Here is a 14,463-nt window from a genome sequence, read left to right as displayed (position 1 = left end):
GATTATACCCTAAAGGATTCCTTAGTTACATATCCTTAATGTTCAAGATCAGTTTTTCTTTTGGCTGTACAAACTTAATAGCACCAACTTGCAGTTAAAATAGGGTAGGGAAAATCCAGAACAGATTTTTAAAAATCCCTTTAGCAGCTGCCCTAACATAATTGGCATGTTGCATGTACATTTCACCTATGTATGCTCAGACACTTACTTTCCTTGTCATTATACAGTTAAAATCAAATTTGTAATTTATTCATATTTATTGAACATGAATATAGTTAATTATACTACTATAGAGTGGGTCTTAAAGAGTCTACAAACCTCAAAGGATTATGATTCTATTCAAAGTCTAATGGGTTTTTATTGAGGAAAGGATGTCACATACAATTAAATTAATACAATTCAAAGAAAAACCAACTGTGTTCCCAAAAGGATGTTGTGGCTTGTCTGAGATCACAGAGGCTGTGGTCCTAGAGAGCATGAGCCCTGGGTCTGCGCTTGATCTAGGTCTTCAGTTATCATAAAGAGGTCCCTGGACACTGACTTTGACACCACCCTCTGAGTTTGCTACTGAGAGAAAAGTAATAATTATTTGACAATAGCAACTTCATGTCTTTGTAAAACTATGAGCTCATCTCATAGTAAAATCATCTGTATAGTCCATAAAGAGCAGAAAATAAAAAGTGAGCTCTTATGACACAGAGGTTGCATTGCACAGTGGTTGCATGCATGGACTCAGGAAACAAACCGTCTGGGTTCCGATCCCAGTGCTGTGTGATCTTAGCAATTTACTTAATTTCTTCTGGCTTCAGTTTCCTCATAGAATAAGAAGAGTAATAGGACCAACCTTCTAAGGTTGTGTGAGGATTTAATGAATTAATATATTAAGTGTTTAGGATTCTGCCTGACACACAGAAAGTGCTGTCTTATAGGAATATTAATGGATATTAATTTTTCCAGAAAAAAAATCTAACATTGGCATATTATTTAATAATATTATATAGCAATTTTCATTCTATGTATTACTCAAATCCATCTAACTAAGTATGTTCATAAATTAGGTGTAAACTTTTAGTGGAAATACTGTTTTCTTTTTTTTTGATACAGAGTCTTACTCCGTCACTTAGGCTGGAGTGCAGTGGCACAATCTCAGCTCACTACAACCTCTGCCTCTCAGGTTCAAGCAGTTCTCCTGCCTCAGCCTCCTGAGTAGCAGGGATTACAGGTGTGCACCACCACGCCTAGCTAATTTTTGTATTTATAGTAGAGACGGGGTTTCACCATGTTGGCCAGGCTGGTCTCGAACTCTTGACCTCAGGTGATCCCCCCACCTCGACCTCCCAAAGTGCTGGAATTACAGGCGTGAGCCACCTTGCCTGGCCAAAAATGCTGTTTCCTTAACAGTACAACACAGAAATCATATGCTCTGTAAGAGGCTCATTTCTATTATGATCCCAGGCGGTATACACAGATGGAAATATTGTAGCAACCTAGTGACATGAAAGAAACAGAAAGACAAGCCTTAATAATACTAACAATTATCTAATTATTCAATGTCTGCATTATTAATTCTTTTTTATTACTAGCCCATATCTTAGAAAAACTCAGTACATTTTAGATGCACTAAAAGAAATCATGATTAAAATTCATTGTTAGAAAAATATAGTTCTATTGTCTTAAGAAATTATGAAAGGTTTACTTTGAAAAAATGTGATTTGAAAAAGTAGGAAAGAAATTTTCACTATAGTCTTGTAAAAGTCTATCTTAAAAATATAATCAAAATTACATTTATGATAATATGATTAAAAAATTATAAATGTTTATGTTTCTTAAAAAGGAGGCTTCAATGATTCAAATCATTACTAAACTGTAAAAACATATACAAAAAAGTTGATTCACATTCTTTTTTCAGTTTTAGATGACTTGGATAGCAAATTGGCTCAGGAACAGTCTGCAAGCTCAGTGAACACCAGAACGCCCCTCAACTATGGATCAAGAACACAGTTTAGTCATTTTTATTCCAGCGGAAACAGACATGGTAATATCACAGAAAGGCACAAAAAACACTATAATGACACTTCCAATATGTCTATTTATGACATCCTAAGACCAGGAACTCCTAGGGAAGGTTTTAAAACCTTTTCTCCTAGGACAAGGACAATTTATGATATGTATAGGACAAGGGAGCCCAGAGCCTTTAAAGAAGATTATGTGCAAAAGAAAACTTTTGGAAGTACTTCGCTGTGTTTTGACAGTAGGCAACGGTCGGCCTTCCCAGCCACAGGGGATTTCACAGCAAGAAGCTTACATTTTCCAACCACAACTCAGAACAAGAGTGTGTTTGTACCACTAAGGCACCGGCAGAGTCCAAAGAGAACTCCTTTATCATCCATCATATGGAACAGATCGGATTTCTCTAGAGAGAGGCAGAACCAGGCAGAGTTCCTGAGGGCACCATCACCAATGGAAATTGACCCTGCTGACAAGTATGCGTATCCCAGGTATTTTCAGGAGAATAGGAGCTATGAATCATACCATTCACAGAATGTTTACCACCATGTTAGTTTAAATGCCCCCATGGAGAATGCAATGAGTCCTGATACTTTTGAGAACTCAGAGAATATGCCATTCTACCATCAAAGCAACCCATTTGCCAGATCTTTCTTCAGCAATACCTTTGGACAAAGCAGAGAACAGAGGAGATTTGGACAAAGTCCTTTTGGGGGTCAACAGAAAGGACATTCTTCCTGGTCTGACTTTCATCGAAGCAGGAATTCATTCAGTTCTTCTGACAGAGACTTTGAAATGATTTCCATAGAAGCAAATAGTGCATCAGCTATTCATGGCCATAGTGTTTCTTCTGAACACTGGGAATCATTTTCTTCTGGTTATGGAACAGATGTTTCCAGAGGCCAAGAAGAGCCACCTCCCTGGCAGTTTGATTTTCAGACATCCACACTGGAGAGGATGGAGGTATCACATGGTAATGAGAACCAGTTGACTCCTCATTTTGGCACACCAAATGTTTGCTCCATGACTGGTTCAAGCTGTCACATCAAATCTGGTGAGTTGGTAAGTCAACAGGAGGACAGTTCTCCTGTAGAAGTACATATAAACAAAGAAGCTTCCTCATTTGGAATTGCTCAGACTCTAGCACCCTCAATCAAAACTTCCTTTTCCCAGATTTCTGATGACAGAAGGAATTCTCAGAGTTCCAACTTGCAGAATCCCACAGGCACTTTGCCGAAAATTATTCTTAATAAGCCTGCCTCTCATCCAATGAGAAGCCATGCAGAAGTCACTATGACCAACAGCAATTCAACTGACTCTCTGCCTCTTGCCAAAAGCCAGCCCAATATCACAGAAGTAAACAGTGAGAAAGACTTAAATGAATTTATTTCAAAAGAAGACAGACAGCTAAGCAAGATAGACCAGACAAAGAAGGCAGGTGAAATACCCCAACCTGTTTCACCGACAGGGATCTCAAACCCTTTACCCGATTTTCAAAATCCCTTCTCCCAGGACTCAGCCAAGAGCAACAGGTTTGATTTTAATGCATCTTCCACAATAAGTTCAAAAAAGTCACCCAGAGTCTTTTCCCGGAAAGATACCTCCAAAACATATATACAGTATAAAGGTAAATCCAATGACATTAAACAAGATAAGAGGTTTACTGGGAACAGAAAACTTGGCTCGACAGCTTCCCTTCCTTTCATTCAGGAACATAGAACACCACTATCTCTCCCCAGGCCAGACCAAGGTTGTCACCAGGAGTTAACTGTAACTAATGGAGATATTTCAAGCATTATTACAAATAACCACTGGAGCTCCGCACCGACTGATACTCAAAATGAGCAATCTCTAGAAAAGCCTGTTATTTTAGATACTGAGGGAGAACAATGTGCCTCAATTCATTCTACCAACTGTGGTAAGTTGGCTGCTGGCCACAAGACCTCGTGTGATTCTTTAGCTCTATCATCAGCTGCAATATCAGATTCCTCACCCTCCAGTAATTCTTCCCTTGATGCTCCTGTGGTTCCATCTACTACAGTGTTCTCCAGGAGAAGTCCTTCAGACAAAGATTCATCACTGGGAGAAAGAGAAGAAAAAGGCAATGCTGGGAAGGACCAAAATAATCAGTTTGTTGTAAGTCACTCAGAAAGCCAAGAGAGAAATGATAGTCATGTGCCTGCACATGATGAAGTGGTTGATGTTGTCAAATGCCCTTCACACTCTCCTTTTAGGACCGAAAGGGGAAAAGGAAAAATAAGGCATCGTATATCCTGTATTGAAAAGTTAAGCCAAACAGAAAATAGAACAGTACCCACCAGTGATCGCAGGAGTCTTATTGAAGCAAATCAAAGCAATTCCAAAGCTTCCGAGCTTAACACAATTTATTGTACCTTGCCAAGAAAATCAAGCAGTTTTCTCATACATGGCAGGCAGTCAGAAAGTCAAATAATGCCTGCTTCATTGAGGAATGGGCCACTTCCCTTCCAAATCAAAAATAATGTGGAAGATACAATGAGGAACTGTACATTAAACAAATTTAGTCCCAGTTCTCCTGAGTCAGTGACTGAATGTTCCAAAGTCATTTCAGACTCAGCCCTGGGAGCACCTGAAACCACAGAGAGAATGACAAATGTGAAAAGCGGTGGATCTACTTCTTTTAGAAAAGGACCACTTCCGTTCCTCACCAAAAGGGCTATGTCATGTCCCTCAGGGGAGCCACATGCTTCAACTGGAAGAGAAGAAAGAAAAAAGCCAGTGGCCTCAGGCACGGATGCTTCTGAGCTAACACCAAGGCTTTGGGAGAGAATTATTTGCCCTGTGGAAAGTGACTCATCTGTTAGAGATTGTTCTTTAACCAAAAGACACCACCAAAAGGAAAACTTCCAAGAATGCACTGAGAAGGAAGGTAAAATGGCTGCCTCCAGGAGAAGTGTATTTGCCCTTTCAAATGAAGACCCTTTACCTTTTTGTTCAGACTTGTCAGGAAAAGAACGGGAAAAAACTTTACATAAAGTTAAGACAACTAGTATGTTTTCTGTTTCTGGTGATGAAGATAATGTAAAATGTCTGGAGGTGGTCTCAATATATTACACTCTACCGAGGAAACCCAGCAAAAAATTCTGTAACCTCCTTCAACAGTATACACAAAATACTGATTCACTTATAGAATCACCTCAAGTGGAGACTGAAACATTTCCTAATGCTTTAGAAAAAGACGCACAGAATTATTCTACACGAGAGCAGTCAGGAACATCTTCGTGTGAAGATCTAAAGATGTCAGTCAACTCTGATCAGAGTCTGAGCATTGAAAATATGACTGCCTTCCGATTATCAAATAGGGGGCTCCTACAGCCTACATTACAGGAAATGGCTTCTACTGAGGCAGCTGTTTCTCTTCCTAAAGAGGAATCTAAAGTTAGAGAGATTTTTTCAGATAATTTAGCTAAAACACCTTTAGAGGATTCAGAAAACAGGAAAGAAGGAGGCAAAAAATTGCAAAGTGAAACCCTGCATACTTCATTGCTTCAGGGAAAAAATGTTTCCGAAGAAAGATCCGAAAATTGCCAACAATCCATTAATTCAAGTGACCGTGGTCCCTCTAGTCTTCCAGCTCTTTCAGAAAATAATATTGGAAATTCCCAAACCAGAAGAAGTTCTTGGGAGTGTACAGGGAGTGGTAGAGCCATTCCATCTACTAGAAGTGGGAAGTGTCCTCAGAAAGATCACATATCCACAGCTGTAGGTGATGGCGCCAATGGCTCACAGCCTGGGGAAGGCAGAGGGGACGCTGAAACCAACTGCCAAAAAATGACTAAGGAAACACTTTCTCACTCAGAGAGCCAAGTCTGTGCTCTTACTCCAGCACTGCATAAACTACGGCTTGGTGAGGAGACTCAGTCAGATGAACCAGACTTAGGGAATCTGCAGTCTGGACCTAGAGAATTGCCTCAAAGAAGTCAGAAGGCAAATATGACAGAGAGCAGGAAGGCTGAAGATGAAACGCAGTTAGCATGGGATCAACCTTCCCTTCCTGAAGGAAACAATAAAAATAAAACCACCTTGGAAGACCTAGTAAAGGGGGAAAATAGATCTTCAGGTAAACACAGATTGGCAGCCATGTCTAAAGCAAGCAGAAAATTCCCAGCTAAAGATGTAAGCCCTAGAAGACATGTAGCTTCTATCTTCCCCAAAAGTAGGAGTAGATCTGGCTTTGACCGTTTACCTGTTGGCACAGTGGAGTGCAACCCACTCTTCCCTGAGCCTACTCCAAAGTCTGCAGAATCCAGAGGTGAAAGCAGGTTGAGTGAGGATGGAATGCACATGAAGAAGTCCGAGAAGCCTCTCCCCACTACTTTACTACCCAACAGAGAACCTTCTACACACGCCAGCAACCAGAAGTCTAACAGCATTTCACGACATCAGAATGAGTTAAAAAATGTCCCAGAATCACAACCACAGCATGAGAATTCTAAAGACGTCACAGTAGCTCAGAATTTAGAAAGAGAATCAGGAGCCCCATCCCTGCTCACATTCACCAGCCTCAGGGAAGCAGAATTCTCTGACGATCAGAGGAGGCTGAGCCCTCCTTTTGCACTGGAGCCTGCACAGAAATCTGGAGTAAGCATCCCACTGGCCAGTTTTCCGCAGCAACAAAGGAGTGCTTCATCTCTGGAGTGGGAACCTGAGCCACACATCTATCGTTCAAAGAGTTTAAAAAGCATTAATGTGCATGGCGATCTGCTACGAAAAAGTCATCCTCCGAAAGTCAGGGAGCGCCATTTTTCTGAAAGCACTTCTATTGACAATGCCCTGAGTCAACTGACCCTTGGGAATGAATTCTCTATCGACAATAGGTACAGTCGAAGATTCAAATCTTTTTCTGAACTTCCCTCCTGTGATGGAAATGAAAGTTGGACTTTTCGCAGCAGGACAAAAGCAGGTCCCAAGTCTGCAACATCTATATGCAGACCTATAGACTATGGGATCTTTGGGAAAGAACAACAGTTAGCTTTCTTAGAGAATGTAAAGAGGTCACTTACACGAGGAAGATTATGGAAACCAAGTTTTCTTAAGAACCCGGGCTTCCTGAAAGATGATTCGATGAACCCTCCCAACCCCTCAGAGTCATTAAGCTCAAATTCTCCCAGTAGTCAGATGCCAGAAGATGGCTTATCTCCAAGTGAACCACTTAATATCTATGAAGACGACCCAGCAGACTCAGATTGTGATACAGACACAACCACAGATGATGAATACTACCTGGATGAAAAGGACAAAGAGTCAGAACTGTGAGACTTTTTCAATAAAATGCTTTACCTTTTCCACCAAAAGCTTATAATGGAACTGAGGTGTATATGTGCACATGCATGGGAGGATAAAAGATCTAGTCTGGGCAGTGTCTGCTCTGAAATGTCCCACATCTCCTTTTTTTTCCCTCCACACCCAATATAGACACTTCCTGAAAGCTAGAACAATGAATTCTTGTTCTGAGAGAGTCTCTGCTATTTTTCTCTCTCTGTAAATGTTCCTAGCCTGCCTTTCCGCCACTCCCACTTAATCCCTAATTCACTGTCTGATTTGGGCTTTCTGCTTTACTTCCCTCCTAACATTTTTCATCTTTAATTGTGATTTACAACCGTAGTTTCCCAGGTACATGCAAAACTTATGCATTACCCAGCACAACTGCAAAACTCTGTATTGGTTCTTCGGGTCCACACCTTATACTCATGACATTAAATAAAAGGTAGGGACGATAACAATGGGGTAAATGTTATCATTCTGTTTGACTCATGAACATTTAGGAAGTTTCAGGTGGTGATTTTCTTTTTCAAACAAAGATAAAGGAATTTTTTTTTAACCTGAGAAACTGATTGCAAAGAGGAAAAAACAAACCCAAAAATAAAGGAATTTTCTAAGTACGTCCTGTTATATCCATAGTGGAGCCTGCGAGGCACATGGTCAAAGCACCTATTGAGGTTATAGATAAGGACCTGAATCCCTAGTAAGCCAACAGAAGATTAGCAGTCCTAGAAATTCCTCTGAAACTGTGGGGGATTATTAAGGGCTTTGAGATAAGCCGAGGACTTAGGCCAGGCAACCTCACCATACAGAGAGTTTCCTGAACACAGATTTCTGCTTATGAAGATGAGGAGCAGAGAAAGGAAGTAGGCATCCCTTCGTTGGATTGACTTACTGTTACTGCAGCTCTCTCAGCAACTGGTTTTTCCCATTTCCTCAGAGCTGTCCATTTTCACGTTTTCTTTTTTTGTTTTGTTTTGCTTTTTTTTTTTTTTTTCTTGAGACGCAGTCTTGCTCTGTCATCTGGGCTGGAGTGCAGTGGCACGATCTTGGCTTGCTATAACCTTCACCTCCTGGGTTCAAACAATTCTTCTGCCTCAGCCTCCCAAGTAGCTGGGATCACAGGTGCACACCACCTCGCCCGACTAATATTTTTGTATTTTAGTAGAGATGGGGTTTCACCATTTGCCCAGGCTGGTCTTGAACTCCTAAGCTCAGGTGATCAGCCCACCTTGGCCTCTCAAAGTGCTAGGATTACAGGTGTGAGCCACCACACCCAGCCTTTTTTTTTGTTTTGAGACAGAGTCTCACTCTTGTTGCTCAGGCAGGAGTGCAATGGTCCAATCTCAGCTGACTGCAACCTCCTCCTCCTAGGTTCAAGCGATTCTCCTGCCTCAGCCTCCCAAATAGTTAGGACTACAGGCACTTACCACCACATCCAGCAACTTTTTTATTTTGTTTTATTTATTTATTTATTTATTTTTAGTAGAGACGGAGTTTCACCATGTTGGCCAGACTGGTCTCAAACTCCTGACCTCAGGTTATCCACCCACCTCAGCCTCCCAAAGTGCTGGGATTACAGGCATGTACCATTATGCCTCGCCCACATTTTCTTTAATTGCAAGTAGAACACTTCTTTTCAGGTGGGACATTTTAGTCCTAAGTATCAAGCAGGAACCTTGGCCAAGTCCCTAAAATGCCAGCAAGTCAGATCTTACACCCTGGGATTCAGTCTTCTCTGCAGGATCATTTACCAAGCCCTTGGGAAATTCTAAGGTAGAGTTCCTAAGGGCCTGTCACTATGATTCTCTCAATAATTTATCTAGAGTAAATCACTTATGATTTATTTTGGCTTTCCTAACTCTTTAATTGCCATACAGAACCTTGGGGGATTTTTCTCCTAATTCAGGATAAAGACCAACAGATGGCAGTGAAGATAATCTGCTTTAACTACAGAGAGCGTGCATTCCTGATCTCAATACTATGATAGTCAACAGGAGTGGATTTTATCTTGTTTGGTTTATATTTGCTTCATGACCTAATCTTATTTTCCATTTTTCATACCTAGCCTGTTTCATCATTATAAACTAAGAATAATGATAGGTGTTGGTGAAGTGTATAGAGATCTGGAACTGATAGAGATTTAAGAAAGAACTATATTATTATTATCCTTCTAATCATTGCCTTACTTAGATACAAAATGCTGGGGTTAGTTTACATGGTTCCCATGCAACTCCAAGCTAATGAAGATGAAGTAACTAACATGAAAGCTATTCCCTAAATCTGTCAACTGTTTTAAACTTCAAGCTCTGACCAATCCTGAGCTCAAAAAGCTCAAAAATCAAATATTGTGAACTTTTCAATGCAAACGTGTATGGTAAAGAATAAATAACACTTATTTCTTATTTAATATATGTTTGTAAATTCTGCCTTTCCTCTTTTTCTATTTATCTGTTTATTATTATTATTTTTGAGATGGAGTCTGGCTCTGTTGCCCAGGTTGAAGTGCAGTGGTGCAATCTCGGCTCACTGCCACCTCTGCCTCCTGGGTTCAAAAAATTCTCCTGCCTCAGCCTCCCGAGTAGCTGGGATTACAGGCGCCCACCACTGTGCCTGGCTAATTTTTGTATTTTTAGTAGAGACGGGTTTCACCATGTTGGCCAGGCTAGTTTCAAACTCCTGACCTCAGGTGATTCGCCCACCTCAACTTCCCAAAGTGCTGGAATTAGAGGCATGATCCACTGTACTCAGCCTGTTCATCTGATTATTTAAGTAAAACTTTTATAAACCATGACCTACATTTTCTATGCAATTTTAAGATACTCGGAGTTAATATTTTAATTATTAACTCTGATTTTTTTAATGATTAGCTTTCAAATGATATGTCAGTATATACTCTGAGTCTATGTGTATGCATAAAAGGTGAAATGAAGTTAGCTTTTTTTTTGGTGAGTTTAGGCTGTATTAACAGTTACGTAAGTTAGGTAAGGATGAAACTGCTTTGGGGCCCAGACTGTACTGGAATCTACTATTTAAATTCAAAGGTGATTGATGGCCAGTGTTCAATTGCACTATTGTAATGTTTGCATGATGGTCTAGCTCAAGTATCAGGAAAACATAAAATTCATGAAAATAGCACCTTTTACAGTTTTATACTTTTATAAAGCACTTCGTTAAAGAAGTATAGCAAATTTCTATGTATTTTTAACATATAAGCCGCTGCATTTTAATGTTCATTTTTGATATAGCTATGGTAACTTATAATAGTCATTTTTATATTCATAACTTGTTTTCTGAAAGATATAATCATTATTAAAATAAACATTCATGTAAGGGGAGTAAATCATGGGGGAATCAATTCTAATAAGTACCTTATAAATTACACACTTGTTTCGATACTAGATTTCTATAACCATAAATTTTATACTGTAAAGTCCATTTAAAATAGGGTATAATGAGATTATTTTAATTTTTAGAGACTCCCCTCTAAACAATTCACTCTTACATTGTAAATACATTGATGCCAACAAAATTCCAACTGCTACAAACAAAGGTTTGGTTGGTAATAAGCTAATACAAGCTACTGTGTGTAGGAGGTAAATATGTGTACTGGGGGCAGGGTAAAAATCCACTTAGGTTATGGCAAAGATGGGAATTAAACTGGAAAACTCTTACCTCCATAAAATCAATATCCTTTGTTAAGTGTCAAAGGGTTTAAGAGAACTTGCTAAGAGTTTATTGATAATGATAATGCTTCAGAATATCCCATTTAAATGTACAGTGTAAATATGTAAAACATATTACTTCCCAGGCAAGTTTGTGAATGTATTGCCACTTAGTGGCTCTTTGTGACTGGAAATTCTGTGTATCTGAAACAAATAAGCTGTAAGCACTTTTGTTAAAACTTTGTCAAATAATCCTTTTATGTACTTGTTCTCAGACCTGTTCTCTGGGTATGAAATGTGTTACAAGATGAGGTGCAAATTTAAAACAATGCCTGTATTGAAATAAATGATTTAAACAGATGCACTATTTGATTTGGCTTTTATTTACATCTTCAAATGATTGTTTTTAAGTGTGAAAGTTTCAGAAAAAATATAAAAGGTGGGGGGCTCGGGAAGGCATAAGTTTTCAAATCAGTCTTTCTTATGGCTATTGAATGAAATCTGCCATATAGGTGGTTTTAAAATAAAACAGTGCCTTGCATCTCTCTTCTTTTATTTGTACTCAAAAAGCAACCAACCAACATCAGGAAATCAATGTGTCTTGTTGGATAACAGGAGAGGAATGAAGAAGCTCTATGTGTTTGAAATTGGAGCTCAATATGGATATGAATGTGACAGGGAATGAAAAACTTCTTGGAGTGTATCATTTACTTCAGAGTTTTACACATCATGTTCCTCCTATCCAGAATGCTCTCCTCCTTCTGTTCACGTGGCTGATTCCTGTTTGATCTTCAAGGTTCGGCATAGATGTCATCTCTTTCAGAAGCCTCTCTTGGTTCTCCCAAGACTAGATTAGCTGGTCTTCATATGTAGTGTATAGTACACTGTACTATGTTGGAAGAGGCTCTCTGCTATGGCCCTTGAACTTCTTTGATCATTCTTGCTTGGTATTCCAGGCTGTCTGCCATGGACCGTGAACTTCTCTGGTCATTCTTGCCGGTCTGCCACTTCAATGCCCAGCTTTTTATCCAGTCATTTTTCTGGGTAGTGTTGGTAGCAAGCAACCTTGAGGGATGAGATAGCATCTCGTCACCCACAAAGAGCAGGCTTAATTCTGTGAAGCCTAAAAGAGGCAAATTCCTTTAGCTTAGTGCTCCTCTCTTGTAATGCAACCCATTTCAGGCATTCATCATAGTCTGTTTGCATTGTCTCCACGGGACTTGGGAGGCTTAGGAACAAAACACAAACCAACGTAAAGCTCTGGCTACTACTTTTGCAGTGAATAATAAAGTTCTTTGATACAGGAGTGTTGTATCTTTTGACAGCATCCATAAAACAGTAACAGGCCAACTTGTTAGTTTGTAAGTGGGATAAAATCCTAGACCATGCCAGTTCTTGACACCCATATTTTAACACCTATGCACTATTTACATTGCCTCTTTGTCTTTCTTCTCCACTAAACTACAGGCACTTGGAAGTCAAAATACAATATCCAAAATAAGTAGGCATTTAATAAATATGTGTTCAATGAATGAAATTTGATTAATGATAAAAAGTCTGGTCAAGACACTTGTTGATCTGAAGAGATATGCTCTTTGGAGACAGATTAAGATGAGAAAGAAAACAGGTTGGTGCAGGCTTAGTATTACTAAACACGAGTGTGTTCAGGTACAATTATATGGCTTCTCTGACGTGTTAAAAAAAATAAAATACTGGGTGTCAACCCAAATGTTATGTAATTTATTAGGCCATATTTTACTATCATCCAGTACCAGCTAAACCTCAGATTATTTCTCTGGAAATTGTTTTAAATCAGATTTTGAAAGAGTGTGAGCACAACGTGTTCCATACTTTTTTTTTTTTTTGACACAGAGTCTCGATCTGGCGCCCAAGCTGGAGTGCAGTGGCGTGATCTCAGCTCACTGCAATCTCTGCCTCCCAGGTTCAAGCAATTCTGCCTCACCCTCCTGAGTAGCCAGGATTACAGATGCACGCCACCACGCCCAGCTAATTTTTGCATTTTTTGTAGAGACGGGGTTTCACCATGTTAGCCAGGCTGGCCTCGAACTCCTGACCTTGTGATCTACCCGCCTCAGCCTCCCAAAGTGCTGGAATTACAGTCGTGAGCCACCGCGCCCAGCTCCATATAATTTTTTTAAGTACTGGTTGGAACAGAGCAAAGTTTTCCATTTAAAGCAAGCAGATACCCCCACAAAATAAAATTTATCAATGAAAGTAATACCAAGTAATGTTGTACTTTAGCCCTAAAAACGATCAGTGACTACCAGTTCCTGAAAATCTCTGCAAAGTACAAAGAATACCGTCCACAACCACTGCTTAGCATTCCTAAAATAGGTCAAGAGAACTGTGAAAATGTGGAAAAGATTTTGCCCTGGTAAAACTCGGTCATAGCAAGAATGCTGAGTAGCACAATTAAAGCTGTAGGGTGGACAAAGGCCTGCCCAGTGTCTGGCTCTGATATTGTGGGGATTGAGGTCTGCCAAGAGGGTGCAGAAACCCTGTGTCCATTCTGGGGTGTGAGTTCCCTCTGGCTCATTCAGCCAGAGGAAAATCTTTATTGCCTTTAAACAGATTCAGGCCATAAGCAGACAAAAAAAAGAGGAAAAATCATTAACTGGATAAAATGATCAAAAAAGAGAGGCAGACATTGGCCTTGACAATCTCTTCCTGGATCCAGCGTTCACCTTCTGAGGAGTGGTGGAGGTGGCTGAGACCAGCCATGCACCACCACCCCTTCTCCTACATCGATTACAGAGAACAGGAGATTACTGGCTTTGAGATAAAGCTCATACACAGGCTCAAGGCAATGCCTGGTCTTCTGCCACCCCAGTACCCAACTCCTCACTCTGGGCTTGGCCCAGACTCCGTAGATGTTCTATAAACATCTGCTGGAAGAAGGGGAGTGCGGGATGAAGGGAGGAAAGGGAGGAGTCGGAGAAATCACAGTTCTGTGAAGGAGGCTGCTGAGCAGAAATGCAACAAAGCAGGCCACAGGAGAACCGTGCTGCTGTGAAGAGAGGGCTGTGAGGGAGGGCGGAGGCGGGGCCTTGGCGCTCATCCTGTAAACTCGGCGACATTCTTTGGGAAAAGGCTTTTCCCTAAACTACATCGATCTTGGGGTGGGACCCTTTCTGTCGTCCCACAGTAATCACTACTGGGTCTACCTCCTTTAAAAACACCAGAGCGGCGGACCTGGTGGCTCACGCCTGTAATCTCGGCACTTTGAGAGGCCAAGGGGGGCGGACTGCTTGAAATCAGGAGTTAAAGACTACCCTGGGCAACATGGGGAAGACCCCCGTCTCTACAAAAATAGTAATAAATTAAATTAAATTAGCCAGTGTGGTGTCGTGTGCCTATAGTTAGTCTCATACTCGGGAGGCCGGGACGGGAGGATTTCTTGAGCCCAGGAGTTCCAGCGTGCAGTGAGCTGTGATCGCGCCACTGCATTCCAGCCTAGGCGACAGAGCCA

General features: G+C 40.6%; 1 protein-coding gene across 6 annotated transcripts in view; it reads left to right on the top strand.

Annotated features, from left to right (window-relative positions):
- The window catches only part of EXPH5 (exophilin 5), an 87,030-nt gene extending 75,697 nt beyond the window's left edge, over positions 1-11,333 (top strand). For all 6 annotated transcript variants that reach the window (XM_012474599.2, XM_012474598.2, XM_012474600.2 and 3 more), the window contains one exon: positions 1,910-11,333. In XM_012474599.2, coding sequence (XP_012330022.2) covers positions 1,910-7,302 — 5,393 coding nt within the window. In that variant the 3' untranslated portion in view covers positions 7,303-11,333. The remainder of the gene's footprint in view (positions 1-1,909) is intronic.
- Positions 11,334-14,463: the final 3,130 nt, after the last annotated feature.

Source organism: Aotus nancymaae, unplaced genomic scaffold, assembly GCF_030222135.1.
Source record: "Aotus nancymaae isolate 86718 unplaced genomic scaffold, 86718_ANA_hifiasm-v0.15.2.pri h1tg000012l, whole genome shotgun sequence".
Lineage (NCBI taxonomy): Eukaryota > Metazoa > Chordata > Mammalia > Primates > Aotidae > Aotus > Aotus nancymaae.
The sequence above is the reverse complement of the archived record's forward strand: the minus strand, read 5'-3'. Positions and strand labels throughout refer to the sequence as shown.